Raw genomic sequence first — 26,806 nt, forward strand, 5'->3', positions numbered from 1 at the left:
GTGGCACCTTACAGACTAACAGACGTTTTGCAGCATGAGCTTTCGTGGGTGAATACCCACTTCTTCGGATGCAAGCAGGGATTCCAATTAGGTGATTCCCAAGCCTTACCTAGGCAGTGAGGTTGGAGTTATGGAATCGCAGATTGGAGCACTGCTCTGCCAAAGGCTGCATCGTCTCTGGCATGCTGGAGGATGGTGTAATGAGAGATGAACGTATGCACCGAGGAGCAAGTTGCTGCCCTGCAGATTTCTTAGATATGGACCTGGGCCAGGAATGTTGCCAATGAGACCTGTGCCCTTGCGGGGCTGGTGTCTTGGCCAGCTCATAGCACCTGCGGATACAGGATGTGATTCAGGAAGATATTCTTTGAGACGAGACTGATAGTCCTTTCATTGGGTTTGCCACCACAACGAACAGCTAGTTCGATTTCCTGAACAGCTTAGTGCGTTCGATATAGAAGGCCAACACTCTCCGAACATCTAAGGAGTGCAGCCTCTGCTTACGGCTGTTGGTATGCGGCTTTGGATAAAAACAGGCAGGAAGATGTCTTGGCTGATATGGAAATGAGACACCTCTTTAGGCAGAAAAGTCGGGTAAGGTCTTAGCTGCACCTTGTTTTTTGTAGAAAACTGTATAAGGTGGGTCTGAGGTAAGGGCCTTTAATTCAGACACTCTTCTTGCTGTTGTAATGGCCATAGGAAGGCTACCTTCCATGATAGATAGAAGAGAGAGCAAATCACCAGTGGCTCGAATGGTCCTCGTTAATGGTCTCCACTAATTTGGAGAGGACCAAAGTAAGGTCCCATGCAGGAACAGGCTGTCTAATCTGGGGATGTAGCCGGTCTAGGCCCTTGAGAAATGAGCCAACCATGAGTTGGTGAAAACAGAGCATCCTGAGACTCCAGGGTGGAAATCTGAGATAGCTGCTAGGTGTACCTTTATGGACAACAGTGCCAGGCCTTGCTGTTTAAGGTGCAGAAGGTACTCAAGAATAAGAGGTAATGTAGCCTGAAGTGGGGGAATATAATGCTGGCCTGAGCCTTAGACTGGCATGCCGGACCACGTACGTGCAAGCTGCCATGTGACTGAGGAGACTTGAACAGCTCCTCGCTGTAGTGGTTGGGTTCTTTCTCAGGCCTCGAATGATGCTTGTCATGGCTTGGAATCAGGATTCTGGCAGACTTGCTCTTGCCTAGACTCTATCCTCTGGGTTGGTGACAAGGTTGACTTCTTCACGTTGAGAAGGAGACCCAGTCTTTCAAATGTGGATCTGATCAGATGGACTTGTGCCTTCATCTGCTCTTTTGTGTGCCCCCTGAGCAGCCAGTCATCGAGGTAAGGGTATACCTGCACCTCGGAGGAAGGCTGCTACCACCGACATCCACTTGGTGAACACTGATGGGACTATCGACAGGCTGAAGGGGAGGACTGTGAACTGATGATGGTTTTTGGTTGATCTTGAACCTTAAAAAGCTTCTGTGTGCATGCTGAATCACTATGTGAAAGTACGCATATTTCATGTCAAAGTTGGTGAACCAGCAGTAGCATAGCTAGCGGGATTAAGAAGAAGCTGCTGCTTCCCCTCAGGGCGGCAGGCGCGGAAGTGGCGCCTGCCGGACCAGCACTGCCAGCAGCGTGGCCGGAGGAGCTGTGGGGCGGCAGGCGCTGCCAGCAGCACAGCCGGAGGAGCCGTGGGGGGTGGCAGACGCGGCTGGAGGAGGGAGGGGACTGGCTCCTCGGCTCAGGGCTCGGCAGCCAAGCGCTCCCTGCCCCTTGCTAATGCGGCGGGCGGGGGGAGGTGAAAGGGCCCCTGCACCTTTAAGGCCGCCTGGCTGGCGAGCCCCGCATGGAGCGCGCCGAGTGCCGGGAGCACGCCGGGGACAGGCGGCGGCGCAGGACGGAAGGTGAGCTGGGGGTGGGGTCCGGTGCCTTGCACTGGGGGGTCCAGGTGAGGAGCTCCTTGGGGCTGGGCCCGCAGGGCAGGGGCGCAGGCTTTGCTGTCTGGACAGGGTGGGGCTCTGGCACGGCGCAGGAGTCTGGGGTGGGGGGACAGGACCCTGTGGGTGGGGCCGGGCAGCACAGCCTGGAGGGGGATACCTGCAGAGTGCGCTGGGCAGGAGAGACTCTCCCGGGACCTCGAGGGGATGGGGGGGGTATCTGCCCCCCCCCCCGGGAAGTCCGCAGGAGTCCTGAGCTGGTCCCAGGGTTAATCTGGGGGGGGGGAATGGGAGGAGCCAAGGGGTGTGGCCAGAGGAGGAGCCAAGGGAGGGCGCCTTTTTTTATGTTTGCTCTCCCTACGCTGAAAACCTGGCTACGCCGCTAGGAACCAGTCTCCCGGATCCAGAGAAGGGATAATTGCACTGTGGGAGACCATGCAGAACTTCAACTTTACCATGAACTTGTTGAGTCCTCGCAGGTCTAGAATGGGTCTGAGATTAGGAAATAGTGGGAATAGAATCCCCTGCCCCTGAGCTCCTGAGGAACCTCCTTCACCGCTCTCATGGCAAGGAGCGCCTGCACTTCCTGGATAAGGAGTTGCTCATGAGAAGGGTCCCTGAAGAGGGATGGTGAGAGCAGAATTGGAGAGAATATCCCACTTCTACCATGCGAAGAACCCAGAGGTCTGATGTTATTTGGGACCAGGCATGGTAGAAGTGGGATAGATGGTTCAAAAAACACGGGGAAGGACCTGGCATTGAGACAGGTGCTCCGTCCTCAGACGCACCTTCAAAAATGTCTGTTTTGAGCCTGATGAAGGCTTAATCAGGCCCTGGCCCTGGCCCTGTCTGGATGGGGGATGGGAAGGCTTATGCCTGCCATTCCTGCCCCTGTGCCTGTAAAAATCCTGCCTCAGCCAAGGCGGATACGGGGGCTGTTGTGGAGGTTGGGGCTTAAAGGGCTTTCATTGAGTTGCTGGGGTCTGCATACCCAAAGATTTCATTGTTGCACTGGAGTCCTTAAGGCTATGCAGCCTAGGGTCAGTCTGTTCAGCAAAAGTCAAAGGGTAGGTCCTGCATAGTTTGCTGAACCTCAAGCAGGAGCCCCCAGGCCTGCAGCCATGAGCTGCACCTCATAGCTATCCCTGAGGAAAAGGTGCATGCTGCCAAGTCCACAGCGTCCAGTGAGGCCTGTAAAGAAGTCCATGCCACTGCCCTCCTCAACAATTGTCCCAAACTCCTCCCTGGACTCTGCTGGTACCAGGTCCCTAAACTTCAGTACTAAGTTCCAGGAGTTGAAACTGTATCTGCTCAGGATTGCCTGCTGGTTGGCAATCCTGAGTTGCAAGCCCCCCGGGGAGTATACTTTGCATCCAAATAAATCCAGGTGCTTGGCGTCCTTGGATTTAGGTGCTGGGGCTTGCTATCCCTGCCTTTTCTTCTCATTCACCGCAGCCACTACTACTGAGCAAGGCTCCAGGTGTGTGAACAGGTACACATACCCTTTGGAGGGTACAAAGTACTTCCTCTCCACATCCTTAGCAGTGGGAGGGATGGAGGCCAGGGTCTGGCAAATGGTCCTTGCATTGGCTTGTATAGTTTTGATGAGAGGTAGGGTGACCCTGGATGGTCATTCTGGTGCCAAGATAACCACCATAGGGTCCTCCAACTCTACTACCTCCTCGGCCTGCAGGTTCATATTCTGTGCCACCCTGCGTAGGAGTTTCTGGTGAGCACGGCTATCTATAAGGGGTGGCCCCGAGGCAGAGGTGCCCACCACAGCCTTGTTTAGGGAGGATGACGAGGACGCTAGATGATGAGGGCCTCTTGGGCCTCTGGGACCTCCTGCCCCGCCTCTAGTTCCGTGCCAGCCACTCCAGTGTCTGGCTCAGGAACAGGGGTGGGTTCCAGAGGAGGTGGTGCAATGCCAACTCCTCTGCATTCGGGGTGGGACAACTGGCCACTGCCTCCGGCACCCTAGGTTCAGATGCCACCAAGTGTGAAGCCTTGGACTGTGTGCCCTGGGCCTGCTAGTATGCCCATGAGGTCTAAAAATGGCCACTGTGCTGGTCTGTGCCACTGTGCAGGCCATGGCCCTGCACCCATGTCAGGTCTGTCCCGCGCCGACTTGTTCCCAAGCTGCTGTGACTATTTGGGCCCCGTCTCCAAGCCCAAGATTGGGACTGAGACCGCGATGGCCATGGCAGTGCTGCGAGACTGGGGAGCGTTGCTGCGAGTGGGTTCTGCGCAGAGAGCTGGATCGGTGCCGATACGAATGGTGCCAAAATCGGGACCTACTGCATGAGGGCGATTGGCGTTGTGAGCAGGAGTGCTGGTGGGATCTGGACTAGTGCCACGAGTCCAAGTGGCACCGCAAGTCCGAGTGGCATCTTGCTTCTGCAGGCTGTCAAGAGGTGGATCATTGCCAGTTTTCCTTGGGATGGTGCCGCCCGTTCCAGTATTGGATGCTTAGCATGAAGGGCTGGGGAACTCGGTGCCGTAATCACAATGAGTTCTCTTGCAGCCTCAAAGGTGTATTTAAAGTAGATGGTGAAGGCTCCAAAGCTTTCAATGCTGGGGGCTCCTCCGTGGGATGAGCCTCATTGCTGGCTCCAAGGGGGTGGGTTTCGAAGTCCAGGAACTAGTCCTCCCCTGCTTCCAGTGCTGCTTCTGTGCTGGTGAATGCGATCTGTGCCAGCCCGTTCCCGCCAGCTTCGGTGCTGGGGCGCAGCGGTGCCATGGGTCTCAACCAGAGTCCTTCCACAGTGCCCCTTCTGCAACTGCTGCTGGGGCGCTGCTCACCGATTAACTCGGTGCCAGGTCCTGTCGTGCCGATGAGGGTTGTGGTCTAAGTGTGGCCTCCATGAAGAGCTTCTTCAGTCTAAAGTCCTGCTTCTTTTTGATTCGGGTCAAAAGCCCTTACAAATCCTGCACTTTTTGGACTGATGCGTTTCTCCCAGACACTTTAAGCAAGTGTCATGGGGGTCGCCTTTTGGCATGGGCTTGTTGCTGGACTTGCAGGGCTTGAACCCCTTGGCCTTAGGCATGTAAGTCCCCAAGGGGGAATTCAGTTGGGGTGGAGGGCAACACCCCCTCCCCTGCCCCCCCCGCAACCAACTAACTAGAACTACACTGGCTATGAACTAACTGTGAACTAATCAACTATGGAATACAATCAGTACAAAGCAGAAGCTAGGGAAAACGTGGAGAGTTTGCGAAGGAAGATGTCACAGTTCCAACAACCATTATTGGTGGTAAGAAGTAACTAAAGAGGTGCCGGGTCTGCAGGGTCATATAATGAGTGCCAATGACTTTGCATGTGGCGCGCACACACCTAATTGGAATCAATATGAGCAATAAATCTCGAAGACAATGTCCATTTTCAACAACATTTTTCAGCATTTTTGTTGAAAAAGCAAATTCTGGGAGGTTTTCAGAAATGTTCTACATATTTTCAGTTTTTGGTCACCAAAAACGACAAAAATGTCCTTTGTTTTTTATTTAAATGAAAACCAAAAAACTTTTTGTAGCGGTTAAAAACCCCATTTGCTAAGGTAAAATTCCCCGCTCTGAGCTAGACTGGAAAGTTGCTACCGTCTCCTCTTTGAAATTCCTTCTTAAGATATAACCCTATTGTGATACCTACATGAAATTGGCCAGCTAACAAGGGCTCTGTTGAGGGGACCATTTGGAGATTGTTGATAAATAATTAACTTGACTATGTGTCCGTCCCTGCCCCCCCATCCGATGTTAGTCATGTGGCTCAGACTGTGAACTCTTTGAATATGTCCGTACTTCACATTTGGGCTCAGGCTGGAGCACCAGCTTTGAGACCCATTCCCCTCATGGGGTTTCAGAGCCCAGGCTCCAGATCAAACCAGAACATCTACACTGCTATTTTCAGCCCCCTAGCGTGAGCCCTGCAAGCCCAAGTTGGGTGACTCATGTTCTGAGACTCACTGCCTTGGGTCTTTTGCAGTGTAGACATCCTATCCCTGACTCAAAGGGCATCTTATTATATGTTTGGACAGCACTTACCATGTTGTGGGTGCAATAATAATACTACTTCTATTGTTGCCAATATGTTACTATCTAATTAAATACACTGAAAAAGATAGATGTGTGTACGGTAAAAATATAATCAGACAAGCTAAATGCATTTAGAAAACAAATGAGATTGGTAAAAGATCTCTGAAATCCAGAAGTCAAAAAGTTAGTGGTACAGTTATTCACATTTTGTACAAACAAGTACTTTATGCAAAAACATTAATAGGCAAGAGGCAAAAAAGACGGAATACCAGCAACTTTATACTAGCTCCCTTACATGGCCTTATTTCAGAGCCTCCTGGGCTCTTGGCCAAAATCCAGTTATCCACTCAGAGTACCGTAGTTACACTAATGAAGCTCTGATTTTGATTTGAATCAATTATTTGGTCAGGGAGGATGGAAATTGGAGAATCAGATTAACCCCTTAATGCGAATGCCTCACATGGGGCCATATTGCAGATGTGGGTCTATAATGCAGTTGCAATTGCTGGAAGTAGCAAGTAATATGATTCTGTTGGTAATTTACAGTTAGATTTTCTTCAAATGGGAAGCAGCAGGCATTCCTGCTTGCATCATACCTAGTGAGACTGGGGCATTTTTTGTTAGCAGCTCTGTGATGGAAGCTAAGAGGTTCACAGCATGAATTTGTTGTTAAGGCCCACTGAAGCCCTTTCTATACTTAGAGCCCTGCAAATCTGCGGATATCTGTCTTATATCCACAGACCATGTTTGTGGATTGTGGCTCAGATGCATATGCAGATTTTACACACACACACACCCCAGTTTTCTGTAATGGGTCTACCAGGACTGCTCTTGAAAATAGTGTGCTAGGCTGTAGACCAAACAAAACACTTTCAGAGTGCATGATGTTTCCACTGGTTTTTGGGGAAAGCTAATAGGTGCGGAGGAGCACGTGGTTCAGACAGAGACATCCCTTGGAGGAGGATCTAGTAATGGAGATTCTCTATGTCTTAGTAAGGAGGAGAGGATAGAAGATGATAAAATACAGGTAGGATCTGATGAGAAACAGTTAAATGAAAAACAGTGTAATTCTATTACATCACGTAATAGGAGACTGCTAAAAAGTGACAAGTTTTTAAAGTGCTTATATACCAATGCTAGAAGTCTAAATAAAATGGGTGAACTAGAGTGCCTCATATTAAATGAGGCTATTGATATAATAGGCATTACAGAAACTTGGTGGAATGAGGATAATCAACGGGACACAGTAATACCAGGGTACAAAATATATCGGCAGGATAGATCATGCTGGTGGGGGAGTGACATTATATGTGAAAGAAAGCGTAGAATCAAATGAAGTAAAAATCTTAAATGAACCAAACTGTACCATAGAATCTCTATGGATAGTAATTCCATGCTCTAATAATAAGAATATAGCAGTAGGGATATATTACCGACCACCTGACCAGGACTGTGCAATGCTCAGGGAGATTAGAGAGCCTATTAAAATGAAAAACTCAATAATGGGGGATTTCAACTATCCCATATTGACTGGGTACATGTCCACTCAGAACGGGATGCAGAGATACAGTTTCTTGACACCTTAAATGACTGCTTCTTGGGCAGCAAGTCCTGGAACCCACAAGAGGAGAGGCAATTCTTGATTTAGTCCTAAGTGGAGCACAGGATCAGGTCCAAGAGGCGAATATCACTGGACCACTTGGTAATAGTGACACCCTAATATAATTAAATTTAACATCCCTGTGGTGGGGAAAACACCACAGCGGCCCAACACTGTAGCATTTAATTTCAGAAAGGGGAACTACATAAAAATGAGGTTAGTTAAACAGAAATTAAGAGCTACCGCACCAAAAGTGAAATCCCGGCAAACTGCATGGAAACTTTTTAAAGACACCATAAAAGAGGCTCAACTTAAATATATACCCTAAATTAAAAACCATAGTAAGAAAACCAAAAAAGTGCCACTGTGGCTAAATAACAAAGTAAGAGAAGCAGTGACAGGTAAAAAGGCATCCTTTAAAAAGTGGAAATTAAATCCTCATGAGGAAAATAGAAAGGAGCATAAACTCTCCCAAATGAAGTGTAAAAACATAATTAGGAAAGCCAAAAACAAGTTTGAAGAACAGCTAGCCAAAGACTCAAAAAGTAATAGCAATTTTTTTTTTAAGTACATCAGACGCAAAAAGCCTGCTAACCAACCAGCAGGGACCTTGAGACAATCAGGATGCTACAGGAGCACTCAAGGACAATAAGCCCATTGCGGAGAAACTAAATGAATTCTTTGCATTGGTCTTCACAGTTGAGGATGTGAGGGAGATTCCCAAACCTGAGCCATTCTTTTTAGGTGACAAATCTGAGGAACTGTCCCAGATTGAGGTGTCATTAGAGGTTTTGGAACAAATTGATAAACTAAACAGTAATAAGTCACCAGGACCAGATGTTATTCACCCAAGAGTTCTGAAGAAACTCAAATGTGAAATTGCAGGACTACTAACTGTAGTCTGTAACCTATCATTCAAATCAGCTTCTGTACCAAAATGACTGGAGGATAGCTACTGTGACGCTAGTTTTTAAAAAGGGCTCCATTGGCAATTACAGGCTGGTAAGCCTGACTTCAGTGCCGGGCAAACTGGTTGAAACTATAGCAAAGAACAAAATTCTTAGACACATGAACATAATTTGTTGCGGAAGAGTCAACACGGTTTTTGTAAAGGGAAATCATGTCTCACCAATTTATTACGATTTTTGGAGGCGGTCAACAAGCATGTGGACAAGGGGGATCCAGTGGATCCCATGTGTTTAGATTTTCAAAAAGCCTTTGACAAGACCCTTCATCAAAGGCTCTTGCAAAAAGTAAGCTGTTATGGGATAAGAGGGAAGGTCCTCTTATGGATTGGTAACTGGTTAAAAGATAGGAAACAAAGTGTAGCAATAAATGGTCTAGTTTTCAGAATGGAGGGAGGTAAATAGTGGTGTCCCCCAGGTGTCTGTACTGGGACTAGTCATAAATGCTCTGGAAAAAGGGGTAAACAGTGAGGTGGCAAAATTTGCAGACAATACGAAACTACTCTAGTTAAGTCCCAGGCAGACTGTGAAGAGCTATAAAAGGATCTCTCAAAACTGGGTGACTGGGCAACAAAATGGCAGATGAAATTCAATATCAATAAACGCAAAATAATGCACATTGGAAAACATAATCCCAACTGTACATATAAAATGATGAGGTCTAAATTAGCTGGCACCACTCAAGAAAGAGATCCTGGTGTCATTGTGGACAGTTCTCTGAAACATACACTCAGAATGTTGGGAATCATTAAGAATGAGATAGATAATAAGACAGAAAATATCATATTGCCTCTATATAAATCCATAGTACACCCACATCTTGAATACTGCATGCAGATGTGGTCGCCCAATCTCAAAAAAGAAATATTGGAATTGGAAAAAGTTCAGAAAAGAGCAACAAAAATGATTAGGGGTATGGAATGGCTGCCATATGAGGAGAGATTAATAAGACTGGGACTGTTCAGCTTGGAAAAGAGACGATTGGGGCGGGGGGAATATGATAGAGGTCTATAAAATCATGACCGGTGTAGAGAAAGTGAATAAGGAAGTATTGTTTACTCCTTCTCATAACACAACAACTAGGGGTCCCCAAATGAAATGAATAGGCAGCAGGTTTAAAACAAACAAAAGGAAATATTTTTTTCACATAACGCACAGTCAACCTGTGGAACTCCTTGCCAGAGGATGTTGTGATGGCCAGGACTGTAACGGGATTCAAAAAAGTAGTAGATAAATTCATGGAGGATAGGTCCATCAATGGCTATTAGCCAGGAGGGGCAGGATTGGTGTCCCTAGCCTCTGTTTGCCAGAAGCTGGGAATGGGAGACAGGGAATGGATCACTTGATGATTACCTGTTCTGTTCATTCCCTCTGACCCAGTATAGCAGCTCTTATGTTCTTAATCTCCATTAATGACTAGTGAATAGGAGCAGGTTGGCTCCTTTGGGTTTTCTGAAATGGTACTAAAATGGTTTTCTCTGATTTATGCTAAGCCATAAACGAGCTCTGGGGGACTAGTTTCTGAAGACTGTCAGTAGTGGTTCAATTTACTAGTGTAGACTAGGTTTATGTTAGTTTACTCTCCATCCTATCCACATTGTGAATTACATCCATAGGTCTCCAACAAGCAACTAAAAGTATGTATTTTCATATGCTTCAAAGGATGTGAACTTTTTAGAAGGCTTTTGCTTGGTGACACGTGCTTTGTGCATAGGCTGGAGCTCTTTGTAACAACCATTGATAAATCCACTTACCTATGTGTGCTTCACTATTAAAAATCATAGACAGAAAGTGCTGTGGCAGAGTGGTGCTTATATAATCTGTAGAGGTCTAGTGCCATTTACCACCTGTTGACTTCTGCAGGAGGAGGTGGAGGAAGACAAATATTCTGTTTTCCCCCCGCCCCACATCCTTAACCCAGACAAACTAATACAAGCAATTTTTAGTCTTTTGATTAGCACACGTTCAGGGGTTTTTTATAGGATAGAAGGATGTGCACCTTCTGTTAATTATTCCGCCCGCCTCCTTACTGTTGTTTACCTAGGGCCAGGTCTTCAACAGGAGTGCTGAGGATCTAGCTCTTATCACTTCTAGACACCAAAGAGAAGACCGGTTTATAAGGAGGCTTGCAAAAACTTAAACACTTTCATGACTTTGATGTCAATGGGACTGGTCCACCTACATAAAGTTTTATGTATATGCTTAATTCTTTGCAGGATCAGGGCCTTATGTCATGGTCAGTCCTTAATAAATTATATCCCTGAGCCCATTTCCCATTAGAAAACCTCTGTCCTTGCTGTTCCTTTGCTTCATGCAGGGGCATGAGTGAGCGGTTAAGTATCAATGACAGTCTATATATCAAATGATGGGAAACTGCTGCAGAGTGACTTCCTCCTCCAGCTCAGGATCACTACTTCTGAGCTACAGAGGGCCACAAAGCAATAGCAACAAAGATACTGTCATAATGGGAACTCACATGAGGGCTGAACTGTTGACTAGATTACCTTTTAATTCTTCAGTAGTTCAAACTGTCTCCTATGTAAAATAACCCAAGTTTTGATGCATTTGCATGTAGAAAAGTCACAATGTTACAGGTAATAAATAAATGAATCAGGAATTCATATTAAGAAAACAGATATGCTGTAGTCATTGAGACCCTGCCCTTAGAAGAGACTTCTGTGTAATGAGGGTTTCAAACACAAAACCCAGAAATCTTGCAGGGCAGTATAGTGCAGAAAATGACAACAGTTCCAAATGTATTTATTGAGAAGTAGTAAAGATGTACATATATTTTACAAGCTTTTAATATTAATTTACATTATCTTAAATTAGGTAGGCCCCAATAAACTAGAACTTGCTAATACATGACAGAGACACTTGGCTTCAATTAAATTTCCAAAATGCTGCTATTGCTGGGAGTCATAATGCAATTTTGGCTCATGTCACTTAAAAAGTTCCTCTTTAGAGATACTAACTACCATATTCATTTAAAGCATGTGCTTGGTATAAGGTAGAGCTGGCTCCTGAACGAAAACCGTGGAGCTGGATCCAAGTTCCCCGCTAAAATGTAGCCTTCCTGGCAAGGGCCAAATCCACACACACTTACATTTGGGATTTGGATTTCAAACCCTGCCTCCCCCCCAATGTTCGGGTGTCTTTGGATCCAGGATTTTGATATGGGCAGATCTCCTGTGTCAATGCTTAGACTGGTACATGTTTTTGCACCTTTTTTTGGTGCATATATTGCTGCTTATACTGGATACTAATAAAATCCAATTCTGGGAGTCAGCCATCACATATATCTTTGTGCACAATCAAGAAATGTTTCTAAGACAGAGCTTTGCTTCTAGATTTCACTTTACTTTTTTATATTGAACTGTACTAACTTACCCCTTATCACATTTAAGATATTGCTTACTCTGATTGAAATTGCACTGTATTTATATCTTGCAAGTGCAGTATTAAAAGTGCCTATGTTCAAGTACTGTACTCACTTTAGATTGCTACAGTAACTGCAAAAGGCACAATAGTCTATATTTTAATTGCACACAATATTTGCAAACATAACATTGTATTCATTTTAGGGGTAGGGGTTGAAGGGAGTCAGTTATTATTGTATTATATACATTGAATTAAAATGCACTCAAAGTCCAAATGACCAAAGCTTACTTTAGGTCCAACCATATCTATTTGGAACTGTCCAATTTGAGTAAAATATCTGCCTTGGTTATTCATGCCTGTAGTTGTCATGCAGGCAGCCTTATTGAAGTAAGAATATGCTATGAGACTCTACTTAAAGATACCACATGTGTTACTTTTTCCTTAAGTAGAGTATATCTGTGCATCTGGAATTCTGGAAAGAGCTTTGGTATAGTGTGTAAAGGGCTTAGGGCTAAACCCTTAAGTGGTGAGGTGCTGTAAGGTTTTGTGAATTATGTATTATTATTAATGGTATGAAACTAATGCATAGAGGTCCCAATATTATCATGGCTTCACTGGGCTAGATGCTGTACAAAAACATACCAAAATTTTATATCACTCTGAGACATACCCTCCCATAGGTTCACATGCATAACTCCCATGACATTGTGAATTTTTTTTTTAAATAGATGGCAGGCTGTGGACTATGTTACTATAGCTGCCATGTTCCTTTTAAAAGCAAATATTAAAATGATTTTGAAGACTAATGTCCTTCAGTATATTTAAAATTGCTTCACTTAAAATTTCCACTGCAATACAAAAAATGGAAACTTAAAATTTTAACCTCTTTACATCAAATTTTATTTTTAGGCCAAATTTGATCAGGTACCATACTGTAAGAATAAACTACCAGTAAATAATTCCCAGCCATAGGACTCTTTCAAGAAAGGGGAAAAAGGAATCCCCCCACCCATATTTCTTCTGTAAGTGGAGGTATATAATTTAATAATATGTGGCAAGACTAGTGAGATGGCTGCACATTTAAAACTTGTGACAGTAGCATACCAGCCAGTCTGAATGACTTGTGTACAAAATTCCAATGGAGGCAAAGGATTTCCGTTTTACTTGGTTATAGAAGAGTTTTGCCATTGACTTCAAGGGGGCCAGGATTTCACCCAAAGACCTGACTTTGACATGGTCAATGTAGTTTAAATAAGCAACAAGTAATTTCCCTATAAGCACCTCCTGAATAGAAATAGGTTGGTTTCACAGTAAAGAACAGGAGGACTGCATATCATTATTGAGTACTGTCCTTACATAGGTGTCCCTGGCATCTGCATTTCACATCCTATCATGACAAATTCTCTACACAGTCAGAACAAGTGGGCGCACATGTGTTGCCACATACAGTATCAAGGAAGAGCAATTTCCATCCTCCACAATAAACTAAAGCCATTAACACTTGCAGTTGCTTCATGACACTGAAATCAGATGTGGGGTGGTAGGACTACAGTGTGGAATATGATCCCCCATGCCATTCCTAACCAGGGAAAGAGGGAAATGGAAGAGACTTAATTTGGATTTGTGTAAAGGGCAGATGCTCCCTATGCAGGTTTTTCTGTAGCCTGTAAGTAATTAATGAATATGGCTCTTAGTTTTATCAAGTGAGAATGAAGAAAGGATGTTTAAGATGTTAAACAATTGCTTTAGCTTTGAAGGTAACGGTCCCCAATATCATTTCAGCCTCCCAAAAGCCACTTGCCTCAGTGGAACTATTCAGAATCCAAATAAAAACCACAAACTTTCCTTTATTTTTTCTTACTGAAAATGCTTTTGATGCAGCCCTGCTCTTTGATTACTTAAATTTGAAATTTGGTCATGTCAAAAAAATGTCAACTTTTTTTTGTTTATCTACATAGTTTTTAACCAAAATTACATTGTAACACACAAACACGTCTTGTCTTTAAGGCACAACACATCATTATGCACATTCTGTTTGCCAAACTTATAAAAGAGACAATATTATATAACCCTTCCCCACCCCCCTCCAAAAAAAAAAGAAAAATTGCATCCACTTCCAAAAATCAACTGCTAATAAAGTCACAGTAAATTATTTTCATCAATAATTTACACAAATTACAGGTCTAGACAGGATTGTCATTATACAGTCTGAGTGCATTCCAATTCAGATTTTCTGGGTTAGGTAGGCTAAAGTCTGGTTCAAACCTCAGTGCTGAGTATACCCCATATTGAGGAATGTTGTTGACCACCACCTTGTCGGTCAGAAAATGCATGTTGGTGCTTTGCCATTATGAGTCCTTTGTTCACTCCCGTTAGGGCTCATTTGGTGTGTACCAGCAACCTCCATAGTTTTTATTTGTTAAAAATGTTGCATATATAAGACCATAGAGCTTCCTTATGTAGCACTAACATTTTAACTCCATTCAGCAATCTGAATTCTTCATTGTGGAATTTTCATTCCAAATATTTCTTCCCTTCTTAAGACAATTCATATGTGTTAAGCCAGAGGCATCGAATCACACATAAAAATTCAGTGTACTTGAAATATAAAAAAGGATCGCCAACTATAGAACACAGTTACAAATACTCTAGTTCCAGTGCTTGATGTAGAGCCAAGAGGTCCGAATGACTTGATATCCTCCAGAAAGGCATGTTGTGCTGCATTTGTTAGGAGGAAAAAGTGAGGGAAAATGAACACTTTGTCTACAGCAGAAGGCACACAGCAAATTACAGTTAAGCTCACAACAATATATTTGTAATGTTATGTTTGCAGCCTGATGTTTGTTAGTAAAATACTGACAAAAATCAGACCAAAATAGATCTGAGCTTAATTCTTAGACTATCTGATTATTTCCTCCTAGTTCTGTTTCACTATTCACACTGGAAATAGCCCAACACTCGCTGAATGCAACTCCCTTCATTTGGCCAGGGGAACTTGCTCATTTGCTACTATGACATTTATTAGAAAAAGGATGATCACTATTTATTTATACTCATTTATTACCATTAAAAAAGGTTCAATTCCCATTTAAAGGGTTATAGGACAGTCATTAAGGAAAGGCTCATATATAACATTTTGCAACACAGACAAGTATCTTTCTTTTTTTTTTTTTTTTGGTCCAGGCGGGGGAAAACTCTTCTGGAGAGAAACTTTTGAAACACTGTTTAAATAAAGATGACTGATGCTGCAGGAAACATCAACATCTGCTGGTAGATGCAGTATAGTGAATTACAGATCTACCCATGCCAGATCACTCTTCGAAGGCTGCTGCTGGACACTCCTCTAGCTGACTAGCTCCCTGGAACTAGGTAAGAACCTTTATTTTCCTCAGTTCAGATCTATTTGTAAACTGCTGTGTTCATCTATTCCTCTGAAAACCATATCTATTCATGCAAGTACAGCTACAGTTAGAGAGAAGCATGCCAACTGGAAACTGCCAAAACCAACCACCTGTGTTCAGCACAGACCCATCACCAGTACTGCACCTCTATAAGCAACCATTTGGAATGAGCATTTTGATTTTGTTTCCACTACAGCACAAATGTCAAAACAACACATAGGACCCATCAAAATACTAGAAAGATTTAAGTTTTGCTATCCTTAGTGCTAATTCTTGGTATTTCTGGTCATAACTCAGGAGGCAAAGAGCACAACATTCAGAGTTCAGCTTTTCTACATTACTGGGAGTTACACTGGAATGCGTTTGACTTCTGAAAGATTTCCAACTTGTTCTGTTTTCAAATATTGACAATTTATTTGCTTATCTGTCACACTTACAAATTTTGACTTTGAGAAACTGTGCAGATAATAAACATTTTTTACTTTGAAGAAACTATTTGTACATTTGTGTGTCCTCCTTTTGCAGAAGTGTTTCTTGAAACAAACTGTTTTAAAATCAATCATGTTTCTCCTAGTATATTCTAAAGGCATTTTTTTTTCTTCACGATAGAAGAACTTTGGCACAATATTTTTGCAGGTTTTCTACATTCTCTCCAATAGCTCTGGCTCTAATTTCCACATGTTGTTTTAACCAAAACCCCTCTTGCTTTATTACTTCTGTTTATATCTTAGGTTTCATTTGCTTTTTTCTCCCCATTAACATTCATTTAATTTTTGTGGGTACATTTCTTACCCAGATTGTCATAAAGCAAATGCTAGAATCCAAATGGTTTATTTTAATGTAAGTGTTGGCCTTATCATGCTCTTGGTGCCTCTGAATATTCAACTTATTTGCCAATCTGCCATTGTGCAACACTAGCAGAAATGAAACAGAAAGGCTTGCATTAGTATCTATGTATCACACCAACATTTCATGAGACAGGTTACCTTTTTTGCTGCCTGTTCTTCTTCTACACCATCCCCAATAACAACATATACTACTTTTCTGCCAAACCTTTGCATTATTCGTTCAAAGCAACTTTCTTTTCCTGGAAGATAAATGAGATAAGAGTTCAGAGTGAAATTACCTGGTTAGCTGCATGCTCCTCATCTCGTCCATCTCCAATCACAACATAAGTTATGTTAGTGCCAAATCTGGACACTATACGCTCAAAACAGCTTTCTTTGCCTGAAAAACAATGCACTACTTATTCAAGCCATCATGTGAGTTATCTTGAAGCTTTAAACAAAAGGTTAAGTGAATCCTATTAAAAAGTGTGCATTTTTTCATAGCTCCCAGCTTTTGGCTTGTTTCACAGATGCAACCAGCCAAAAAGCAGTTGAATTCCTTTGGTCAGACTAAGCAGATTTATCTGATATTAGATCTCATTCCTAACCTTAGGTAGAGATTTTGGCTGTAACAGAAAGCTGGTATTACTGCTATTGTAAAAACATAAAATTGAATATCAATACTTGCAGATTATTTTAAATTTCCCCCCCAAGGACAGTAGCAGTTTCATTTAAAATGCATTTACGGCAGGGGGAAGAGCTGTCATTATGGGATGATGGGCACTCAAAGCTAGGGAAAAGAATGAAATGAGGCAGAAAGTTGTCCCTGAAACATGTCATTTTGCAAGACCGTGGATTAAACGCGCTCAGCCAATGACAAGAAAGGAGGCTTATAATTAGGAAAATATTGTGTTTTGGAACTGCTGAATGAGGACCAGATTGTAGTGAGTTTAAGGGCCAGCTCCAAGTACAGACACTATGCTCAGAGTGCAGGGACCACTCCTTTTGTACAAGCCCGGCAGCACAACCCACCTGAAAGGATGTGGGGAGAGAGGAGTGGTGTGCATTGCATCCCCAGAAGGGATGTAGCAGTGGGCACAATTCCCCTGCATGCCAAGCAAGAATTCTACTTTCCTGTGGCAAATGGTGCTACTCTGAATACCACTGCTTGCTGTAGTCTGAGTGCAATTTGCACACTAGTCTAAAATGTGCAGGTTGCTATAAATACGATATCTATTAAGTTGGCAGTTTACTGGAATTTAGGCTATTTGATATACTTCATTCTTTGAGAAAGTTTTAAATGATTTCATGCATCCCCTCATTATGGAATGATGTAGCTAATTAAGTTATCAAAATATCAGTTTTTCTTTGTGTTGCTGAAAGGCACATTTAAAAAATGATACTCTAAAACCAAATATATTCAGGACGCTTTGCCAATGACGTCTGATTGACTGACTGATTGTTAAATTCTATCTTCGTTAAAATTTGGAATGGATGAATGGGTCAGATATGAACTCTTCCAAATTATTAGCTGTTTAAAGGTCACCAGATATTCTATAATTACTCTGCATGCACTAGAGTTTGCATTTTCAAAGGAGTCTTAGAGGTACCTTTGAAAATCCAAGCCTAAATTTTATTTTGTAGATTGCCATTTTCAAGAGTATAATTTGTCACAGGATATTACAAGAAGTTATTTATAAGTTACTTAACAGACCTGAAGGGTACTAGATGCCTGAAATTGCTGTGTATGAAATTAAGATCTTAGTTTATAATACAAATTAGCTGAGCCTCTCATATAATGCTGATGAGGTAGCTGAATTTGTAAAAATGCTGGTTCATAGAATGCACTGTAATTATATAACATACATCTAACACATAAAAGATGAAATTCAGTAGGGAGACTGTAAGAGGGACCACCCTCATGGAGTGCCCTCTTGTGGCAGGCCATGGCATGACAGGCATGCCTGCTTCAGTTTCCCCTTCCAAAGTCCCCAGTAACTTCTCTTCAGGTTCTCTTGCTATAATAAATATCGTCCTTGGGGCTGGTTTATTATAAACCTTGCGCAAATGGTCCAAAACAGACGTCCTGAACACGTAGTCCATTTCTAACCCAAGTGCAAGCAATCATGAAAACTCAAGACATCTTGTTGTTTTATGAAACACATAACGTACTGGCTTCTTCAACCTTGCCTCGACTCTTAGTCATCCCTGGTCCTTGTACCAGGACCCACGGCCCTTCCACCTGAAGTATAATCCTGCTCTTCACAATGGGAATCCCCCGAGATAGCCTCTCCTCTGGCCCTCTCTCAGTTCCCCTGAATCCAGCCCTCCAGCACTAGAGATGTCAGCAGGTAAGCCCCTCCACTGCTCCCCTGTCTTCACCCCTGGCCGTGTCTCTCAGGCTCCTCCGACTCAAGCTTCCCCAAACTCGGGGAAGTCAGCCAACAAACCCCTCTAGGCGCTTTTCTTGCCTTCCTCCCAGGAACCATCTTCTGCTTCTTTCTAGGAACCTTCCACAGTCCCATGGTCCCTGGTAGCTCTCACCTGTTCCTGATTCCCACACAGGCTGCTCTGATTCACCAGTCGCTCTCTCACTGGCTCTCTTTTCTGCTCTACACCCAGGTGCCCTCTTAATTGGCTTAATTGGAGCATACTGATCAGGGGCACTTGCCCTGCTCCCTGTATAAGTGCCAGGGTCACCCTCTGACAGAGTTATATATTTAGATGGTACATATTCTATATATAAATGTGTCAAGTACTGGGATTAGAAGTACTGATAGCTAACATAGATGTTTAAATTTTTAAACAGTCAAATCTTAAAAACTGAGGCAATACACAATTTATTTTCTACCTACATATTCATACTATCAGAGAAGTGGTTTTGAATCCATCCATAACTAGAATCATAGAATAGCAGGGCTGGAAGGGACCTCAGGAGGTCATCTAGTCTAACCCCCTGCTCAAAACAGGCCCAATCCCCAGACATATTTTTGCCCCCAACCCCTAAATGGCCCCCTCAAGGATTAAACTCACAGCCCTGGGTTTAGCAGGCCAATGCTCAAACCACTGAGAAAAAAAATATTTTCATATGATAAAGCAAATGCAGTCTTTGAGGACTAAAGAGTAATTTTCTTACCTATTTTGGTTGCACTGTAAATATTTTCAATAGGAAAAGCACCTCCTAAACTATACAACAGGACTTTTGCAAGTGCTGGGATAAGTTGGGTGGTTGTTACCAAAACATTTACACAGTTACTCCTAAAGGGAGAGAAATAGTTGTTGAATCTGAATAATGGTACATCATTCAAAAATTATACAGTTAATATTTTGCTAAATAAAATTGGCCACTGAGGATGGCATTCAGGATTTCCTGACATTAACAGTCAATCCAAATGCATTACTATCACTTAACCAGCCTCAAGAACCGTTTTATTAAAAATCTTATCCTTTGTCGGAAGGTTTTTCTGTTTCAGGCAAGTGAATAGGCCTGCAGTGCTGTGAAAACTGGCTCCCTTTAAGATGTGTCAAAATAAATGCTCAAAAACAGACACCCCAAATCTGTAGTTGCTTTCAAAAATGTTGCCAAAACAGCATTCTCAAATTGGCAATTACTGGTGACTAATGAACAATCAGATGAAAAAGAGTTAGGAGGGGAAAATTGACTTGTCATTACTGCCTTAAAGGGAAGGACTGGGACAATAGAGAAATACATATTATAAATTAATAGTGGCCTCAGAACTGAACACCACCTTCCTAGTATTTCAAGGGTGGAAAGAGCAATCTTTTCAAGCGGAGGGGAGAGTAAAAACTTCCCCGTTTCATCACTGATTATGGCACTTCAGTCTGGCTTTGAGGAGTTCAGATGGCAGCAACTATACAATCAGAAATGGAATTAACTCTATTACAAGGTCAGATAAGGAAGGGCTTGAACACTAGTGCAGCCTACTGGTGTTAACATGGGGCTAGGACGAGGAACTTGTGGGTTCTAATCTGGCTCTTCTACAGCGTTAACATGTGACCTTTGGCAAGTGAAGTAATCTCATTATGTCTCAGCTTCTGCCTCAGTAAAATGGAGCTAATACACATCTACCTCAACGATATTGTGAGGATTGATAAATGTACAGTACTCATGAAATACTTGACAATTATTTAAACATCTGACTGGTCTTTATGTAATTGGTAACAATTTTCCAACATCCATTATTGCTTAAATGACAATGCAATCTTTTGAATACTGTGTGGATAATATTTTTAGAAATAAGAAGTATGGTGTCAAACACACATGTACAAATAAATAATTTATGCTTTATTTTTTTCTTTCATTAGATACTGCTAAAATAGATTTCCAGTTTAGCTGCTGTTTATTAAAAAAAATGTAGATGTTTAAAATAGTTGTTCGTTTTTTGTTCTTTTCCTTTAACACCAATTCATCTCTCACCCATGTTACTCTTGAAATAGAAGACAATGTGGCTCCATGTTGTTCATTACTACGTTTCTGCACTTGCAGTAGTGATTAGCTCAGAGGGAACAGGTACTGCTCTGTGAATATTATTGTTGAAGAACCAGCAGTAAGGTTATTTTTATTTCTTAGGGGTGGGAATGCTGGATTTTAATTACTTTGGTTAAACAGATAGTTGCTCTAAAAAAACCTGCACATCCACTCAGGGTATGTTTATATTTCAATGTAAACCCAGGGTTAATAGCATGTGCATTAGCAGATCCTGGATTTGTTAACCTAGGGCTTGAGTGTCTACACTCATTTGTAACCCCAGATTAGGAACTGTTGAACCTTCAATCTCCATCTGTGGCTCCAGTGTCTACACTGCATTATGCAGCCTGAGTACAACCACCCATATCCCAGACATCCTAGAGCCCTCCTAAAATGTGGCTGCTTTAGTCTTTTGTTCATTGTGTAGTGTGTGAAAACTTGACTGTCTACAGAACAAAGAAAGTCACCCTGTAGGACACTATGGGCAGACTCCCAGAGCATGAGTCCAGTAGCTGTGTCTACACTGCAAGCAATAGGGCTTGAACCCTCGGTCCTAGCTTGATGCAGGCTTGGACCTTCTACCGCTATGGTGCCCTAAGACCCTGGGTCAGAGCAATTTGTGTGTTGGTGGAAGGGGGTTTAGTTATGAGCACGAGTCTGAACCCTGGGCTCACACTGCAGTGTAGACATACCCCCAGAGTATATCATAATTATTATGTTTGCAGGAATGGTCAGAGACCTTTGAGTTCTGGGCTCTAATGTAGTGCAGTGCACAGATACCTCTACAGGCAGACACTATGAAGAAACACAAGATAGAGAGATTTTGAATGTAGAGGACATAATTTAAAGGTGAAGTCCATTTTAGGCTTACATTAACTTTAAGTGTCTCTTTAATGTACATTTAAAGAACTGAAATCTGTTAACCTAGCAGTTTCATCCCTCCACTTCACAGATTCTCTAGTTTGTTACTAGAGGGTTACTTATGAAGGCTATTCTGCTGTGGTACTTGTATTTTTAATATAAAATAAATTAATATTAATATTCTTACAATATACGCAAGTACATACCTAGTGCTAATAATTGATAATGATTTAAGTGCATTTGTCAACCAGGAGTCGGTCAGAGCTTCAATCTCTGCTCTTAACTGCAGCCACGCATCTCTTTTAGCAGGGCCAAGGAGACCTTATATATAAACGAGTAAGGAAAAACAAACAAATTAAACTGTGCTTTAGCTGGAACATGCAGATTTTGCAGTAATTTATTCTATTTTGAGTTCTGCTTTTAAGGCTTGATAAAATACATCCACTGAAGTCAGTGGATAGACTCCCACTAACTTCAGTGATGACTGGATTGGGGTTTTACTTCTCCACACTATTGTAATGTGGATGTTTAAGATTCTAGGACTTAAATAATTTTGTTTGAAAAACATCTGAGCTCTCATTAATCAGCTTAGCTACCCAGTTGTGTGTGTGTATGTGTGTTTCTTCCCTATGGTACATTTTCTAGTGCATTCCCCAAAGCAATTAGACTACTGTTGCAAGACTAATATTATACATCCTACTGAAATGCAGCCCCAATTATCTCATTACTTCTAGTTATGGACCCTAAATCATTTATATCCAACCTTGGTATCTGAAGCTGTTGGAGCCTTGAAATATTTGTAGATTTTATGTCATCCTTCCTTTAATCACGTCTCACAAAATATAAAAGCCTCCCTCCAACCTCTTTGTAGACCCCTTAGATGTGACGGGCAGAACACTTTTGAAAATCTGATCATAACTTAGCCAAGTCAAGTTTTCTTTTTTCCTTGTCAACAAAACCACAATGTGAGGGGAAAAAAATCATGTTACAAAAGTTGGAGGGAGCAGGATGCATGTGTGACTTGGCCACAAATGGTGGAATACATTAAATAATCAATAAAGCATAAATGATGTTTGTGGTGGGAAAAGAAAAATACATACAGAATATACTAGGTATATGAACTCCACCCTCAGACTGATACATTCTATTACAACCATCCTGTTTACTTTAGGTTCTTTCACAGTGGCTCAGTAACCCAAACTTTTTTTTTTTTATGGAATACAGCACCTTTAGAATTCTCGACACATCAGGACCTTTTGTATGACTGTCCAGTAAATCTATAGGTCAGTTTGTTTCCTGTTTTTTTTAATGTATAAAAATTCCATTTCATAATGGTAATATGACACTCTGAACAGCATTAACTTCTCAGGTATTTTAAGCAGCTTGGTCTTAAGACATGCAACAATCACCACCTACAATGCTCTTACTGCTTCATTTTCCTGTACGTAAATACTCTTCACTAATAAAAATGCGAAGATATAAGTCAGTCCAATTCTCAGTGAAATCTTTACTATAGTGACTAACTCACTGTCCACATCATCCTAACTCATGATTCCCATTTCTGACAGTGGGACTTGGTTCTAAAGCACTGCCAAACCTATATATTTTTGTTCACAGGTGAGTTTTGAGTTTAGGTTCCTCTCTAAATGAGCCTCAAATGAAGTCAGTCTTGTTACAATAGTCAAGAGCTTCATTGGGACCCTCAGCATCACACAGGCCTGGGCGCTCCCACTTAATCGTGTTTGGAACAGGGGAAGGGAGAGAAGACCATGTCTTCTTGGGGTGGATGATTGATCTGTATCCCTCTTGGCTCTTCAGAGTGGGACTGGCTGGTCCTCTAAATCTTACAGGAGGAATCTTCTGGGTTCATTCAGCCTTCTTTTGCAGAAGTAGAACTCAAAAACTCTTTCAACACTGTTGCTATTACTGGCACTTGGATGCCCAAGAGTGTAAATGATGGTAGCGAAGCTGCCATCTTGTGAGAGATCAGAGATTTCCTACTAAGACCGTTAACTTGGGGGAACGGGGGGTGTAAGCTACAGAGTTTATGAAAGGGCACAGCAGCAGGATTATAAGAGCTTTTCTAGCTTTAAAGCTGCAGCATGCAGTGGACTGGCCTGGCTTGCTGCCAGTGGACATCTCCAATAGGATTTGGAAGAGAGTGTGGCTACCACCCAGCACACCAAAGGATGGGGGAATAGGCCAGTCAGACTCAGCATGAAGGCACCAGAGGGGAGGAAGCAGGACACCTGACCTCTCTCCTAAAAAAAACATTGTAAGTAGTTGGAACAGCCAGTAAATCAGTGGGAATTGTGTAATTGTGTCTGAAGGATGAAAATCTGGCCCCGCTGAACTCAACTGGAATTTTGCCATTGACATCAATTGGGCCAGAATTTCACTCTAAGTGTGCTGCTACCACAATCCTCCAGGGTCTCCCCCTTTGTCCCCTAGAAGCAAAATTCTAGCAGTCACTCTTAATGGCAGGGTATCTTTCACAACTCTGGACTGGTCATTTATATTACATTTTAATAGCACTAATTCCACTGTGGAGTTTCCAAGGGTACTATAAGGTAGCATTACTTAATTGCCATAACCAGACAGTAACTTCTTCCAATGTAAGTTGATAATATTTTAACTTATCCTAACCTTACCTCCTATGTTGTTCTTGTAAGTATTATACAATTCTTTTACTCTTCTGTAACGGAAAGCCAGCTTCCTCATCCAGTCAACCCCTCCTCTTACACCTGTTGGCAGACAAAGGTTTGCACTACTTGCAGCTGCATGGAAGCCATCAGTTGCAAAACTGTAGGTACTGCAAACACCCAAAATATATTAAAAATAAATACAATTTATTCCTGTAAAATGAACTTTTTTAATCTTTGCAAAAAATAAAATGTTGAAAAAGAGTGTATCTTACCTGAGGTCTTGCCCATTGTCATCAGAAGAAACATCATCTATATGAACTTGATCACATTCCTATTGAAAATTTAAAATAAAAAGATAACTTGTTTTAACGGTTCATGTATGTGTTAATACTTCCCAATATGTCTTTAGTACAGGCATTAATGAAACAACCTGTGTAGCATCGATTGTGCCAGAAGATGGCAGTGTCTACACACTCATTATCAAGACAAACTTTTCTTTCAAAACAAAAGAAATTTCAACTCCTCCGACACTATTCAAATTAAGAGTTAAAATGGAGTCACCAAAGAAAGTTATAAGGTACTTGTTACTTCAATGTGATTTTAGACAGCAATTCTTTTTAAAAACCCTTTCCTAGTCTCTCTGATGGGTTGGTAAGATGTGTGTTAACCCTGCATTTCAAAATCAGTTCAGACCATTGTTCTCCATTCTAAATAAAAACTAGTAATGGACGAACCTCAAAGATCTGTCATTTCTGTTAAGCCTCCAAAAGTCTGGATGCTTATCCAAGTCTTATCTGAACTTACCCAAACCTCTTTGGTTTGGAAACCTCACAAAATCAAGCTCTTGAGGGCTCCACTATTTCCTGGTTTCAGCTGGGCTGAAAAAAACCACAGAAACAGCCTGTCGTGTAGTATTTGACTATGTCCAGTCCCAGAAAAAAACAGGAAGCATGGAACATACAGAGAAAATGTATAGTTTAAAAAGAACTTTTTCTTTATTCGGGCACTGTTTTTTTTATTAAGGTTTTTCCATTGTTCACAGTTGTTACAGAGGAAAAGAGGTGAATGTGAGATCACAAGAAAATACTCTCGGTGTACGTGTAAACAAGTCCTGCATGGATAGTTTTACATTTGTTTTCTGTACCACAGTTATAGTATATCATCTGAAGGACATGTATGGATTCACTAGTTTGGAGATTTTACCTGCACGTATTTAAGTGATGCTGTCACAAGTGAAAATAATCACAATTGTGAACATTTGGATTAAAAGATTACATTGAAAAACAGTCAACCTTTTTCTAATTTTTAAAAAAAGGTTGAGATGGTTTTGAAAACTGATTCACCCACTCTACTGCTTTAACTCGCACGTTAATGTAATCACTTAGGCTGAGCTTTCCACTTGCAGAAGTGCATACCCTTAAATGACGAGCTATCTCAGTCATCGTCAAACAAAATCATCAGTCAAGATGTGCACATTTTAGAAGTCTCAACGCTCAGTCTAGTACAACCGCTAAGAAAATTTAAAATCTGAAGAAAGGAGAAATTTCAGAATATACACACTGAAAATTTAGAATTTAAACTGGGAAGGCAGGACATCTAATTAGAGATGTTATTTTTGGCATTTTCATAAGAATTTTTTGTCCAACACTCTATTGCCTTAATATCAACAGTTAATGATTTTTTTCCCCACGTGAAGTAAGCGTGTTAAAGTCAGATTAGATTTTAAAACCAATTTGTGGACAAAATTAATGCTGACATCATTTAATAGTCATATTTATAATTTATCATTCTGTAATATACCCAAAGCAGCCAAATTCTACATGTTTGGCTTAACCCAATCATGTAATTGCCATAGGAGTGTAAGAGCTCCTTGAGTTCAAGGGCTGTTCTCTCCTTGGGAGTAATAAAATGTATTTTCTCTCTCTCTAAATGGGATGGGATTATCACAGGGTGCAGAATATTATAAAATATAAATATAGACACTGGGAAAAATAGTAGGTTTGCACAAACTGATGCTGGTAAAATAAAAAAACAACCCACTCTAAACAGAATTTATTTTTGGCATTTTAAAAAGTTCAGATAACGCACAACTTTCAGTTTATTTTTGTGTGGACCTCTGGACTTCCTGGTTCTGACAGGAACTAGCAAAACACTATTGGAATTCAGAGCCGTAAACAAAGTTTTTCTATGAAAATGGGGGGGGGGGGAGAGAGGGGAAAAAAAAAGGAGTGCCAGATACAAATAAAGGACCAGTTTTCTTGCTCTCTTGCCCTCACTATTGTTTGTGCCTATGGAGAAGTGCCAGTGGTGGAAATACCACACAGTTGATCTTGGGCAAACTAAAATCACACTCCATATTACATTGGGATAGATTCTGATATCTTTACTCATGTTAAGCAGTCATCATACTCCAGAGCAACTCCACTGATTTCTGTGGGATTGCTCACAGAGTAACATATTAGTTAAGGGTGTAAAGGTATCTGACCCTGTGAGTTTGTGTGTGGTGAGGAAATGAAGGATACACAAAGCATGCATGAATAAAAAAGTGTGTGTGTATAGCTGTTTAGATTTTGTTAAACTGTTCAGCTATTTTATAATGAGTACTGGAGTTAGAGTACATTTTAGTACTAGAAAATAGTTTTGTTTGGAATGGACCCAATAATTGGCACA

The 26,806-nt window shown here is 41.8% G+C and overlaps 1 protein-coding gene and 1 long non-coding RNA gene across 18 annotated transcripts in view; one reads left to right on the forward strand and one right to left on the reverse strand.

The window, feature by feature from the left end:
* The window catches only part of LOC120401300, a 61,006-nt gene extending 45,401 nt beyond the window's left edge, over positions 1-15,605 (forward strand). The window contains exons 2-3 of the long non-coding RNA XR_005596373.1: positions 15,097-15,282; positions 15,376-15,605. This is a non-coding gene — a long non-coding RNA (uncharacterized LOC120401300). The remainder of the gene's footprint in view (positions 1-15,096; positions 15,283-15,375) is intronic.
* The window catches only part of EYA4 (EYA transcriptional coactivator and phosphatase 4), a 231,140-nt gene continuing 215,692 nt past the window's right edge, over positions 11,359-26,806 (reverse strand). For 11 of the 17 annotated variants that reach the window (XM_039531077.1, XM_039531073.1, XM_039531074.1 and 8 more), the window contains 6 exons: positions 24,409-24,467; positions 24,143-24,303; positions 21,698-21,812; positions 19,278-19,399; positions 16,301-16,401; positions 11,359-14,631 (listed from right to left, as the gene is read on the reverse strand). In XM_039531077.1, the coding sequence (XP_039387011.1) occupies positions 14,551-14,631; positions 16,301-16,401; positions 19,278-19,399; positions 21,698-21,812; positions 24,143-24,303; positions 24,409-24,467 (639 nt within the window). In that variant the 3' untranslated portion in view covers positions 11,359-14,550. Of the gene's footprint in view, positions 14,632-16,300; positions 16,402-16,440; positions 16,542-19,277; positions 19,400-21,697; positions 21,813-24,142; positions 24,304-24,408; positions 24,468-26,806 lie in introns of all 17 variants that reach the window. The other 6 variants (XM_039531079.1, XM_039531078.1, XM_039531076.1 and 3 more) reach the window with 1 other exon arrangement.

The sequence above is a fragment of the Mauremys reevesii genome, linkage group 3, assembly GCF_016161935.1.
Source record: "Mauremys reevesii isolate NIE-2019 linkage group 3, ASM1616193v1, whole genome shotgun sequence".
NCBI classification, from domain to species: domain Eukaryota; kingdom Metazoa; phylum Chordata; order Testudines; family Geoemydidae; genus Mauremys; species Mauremys reevesii.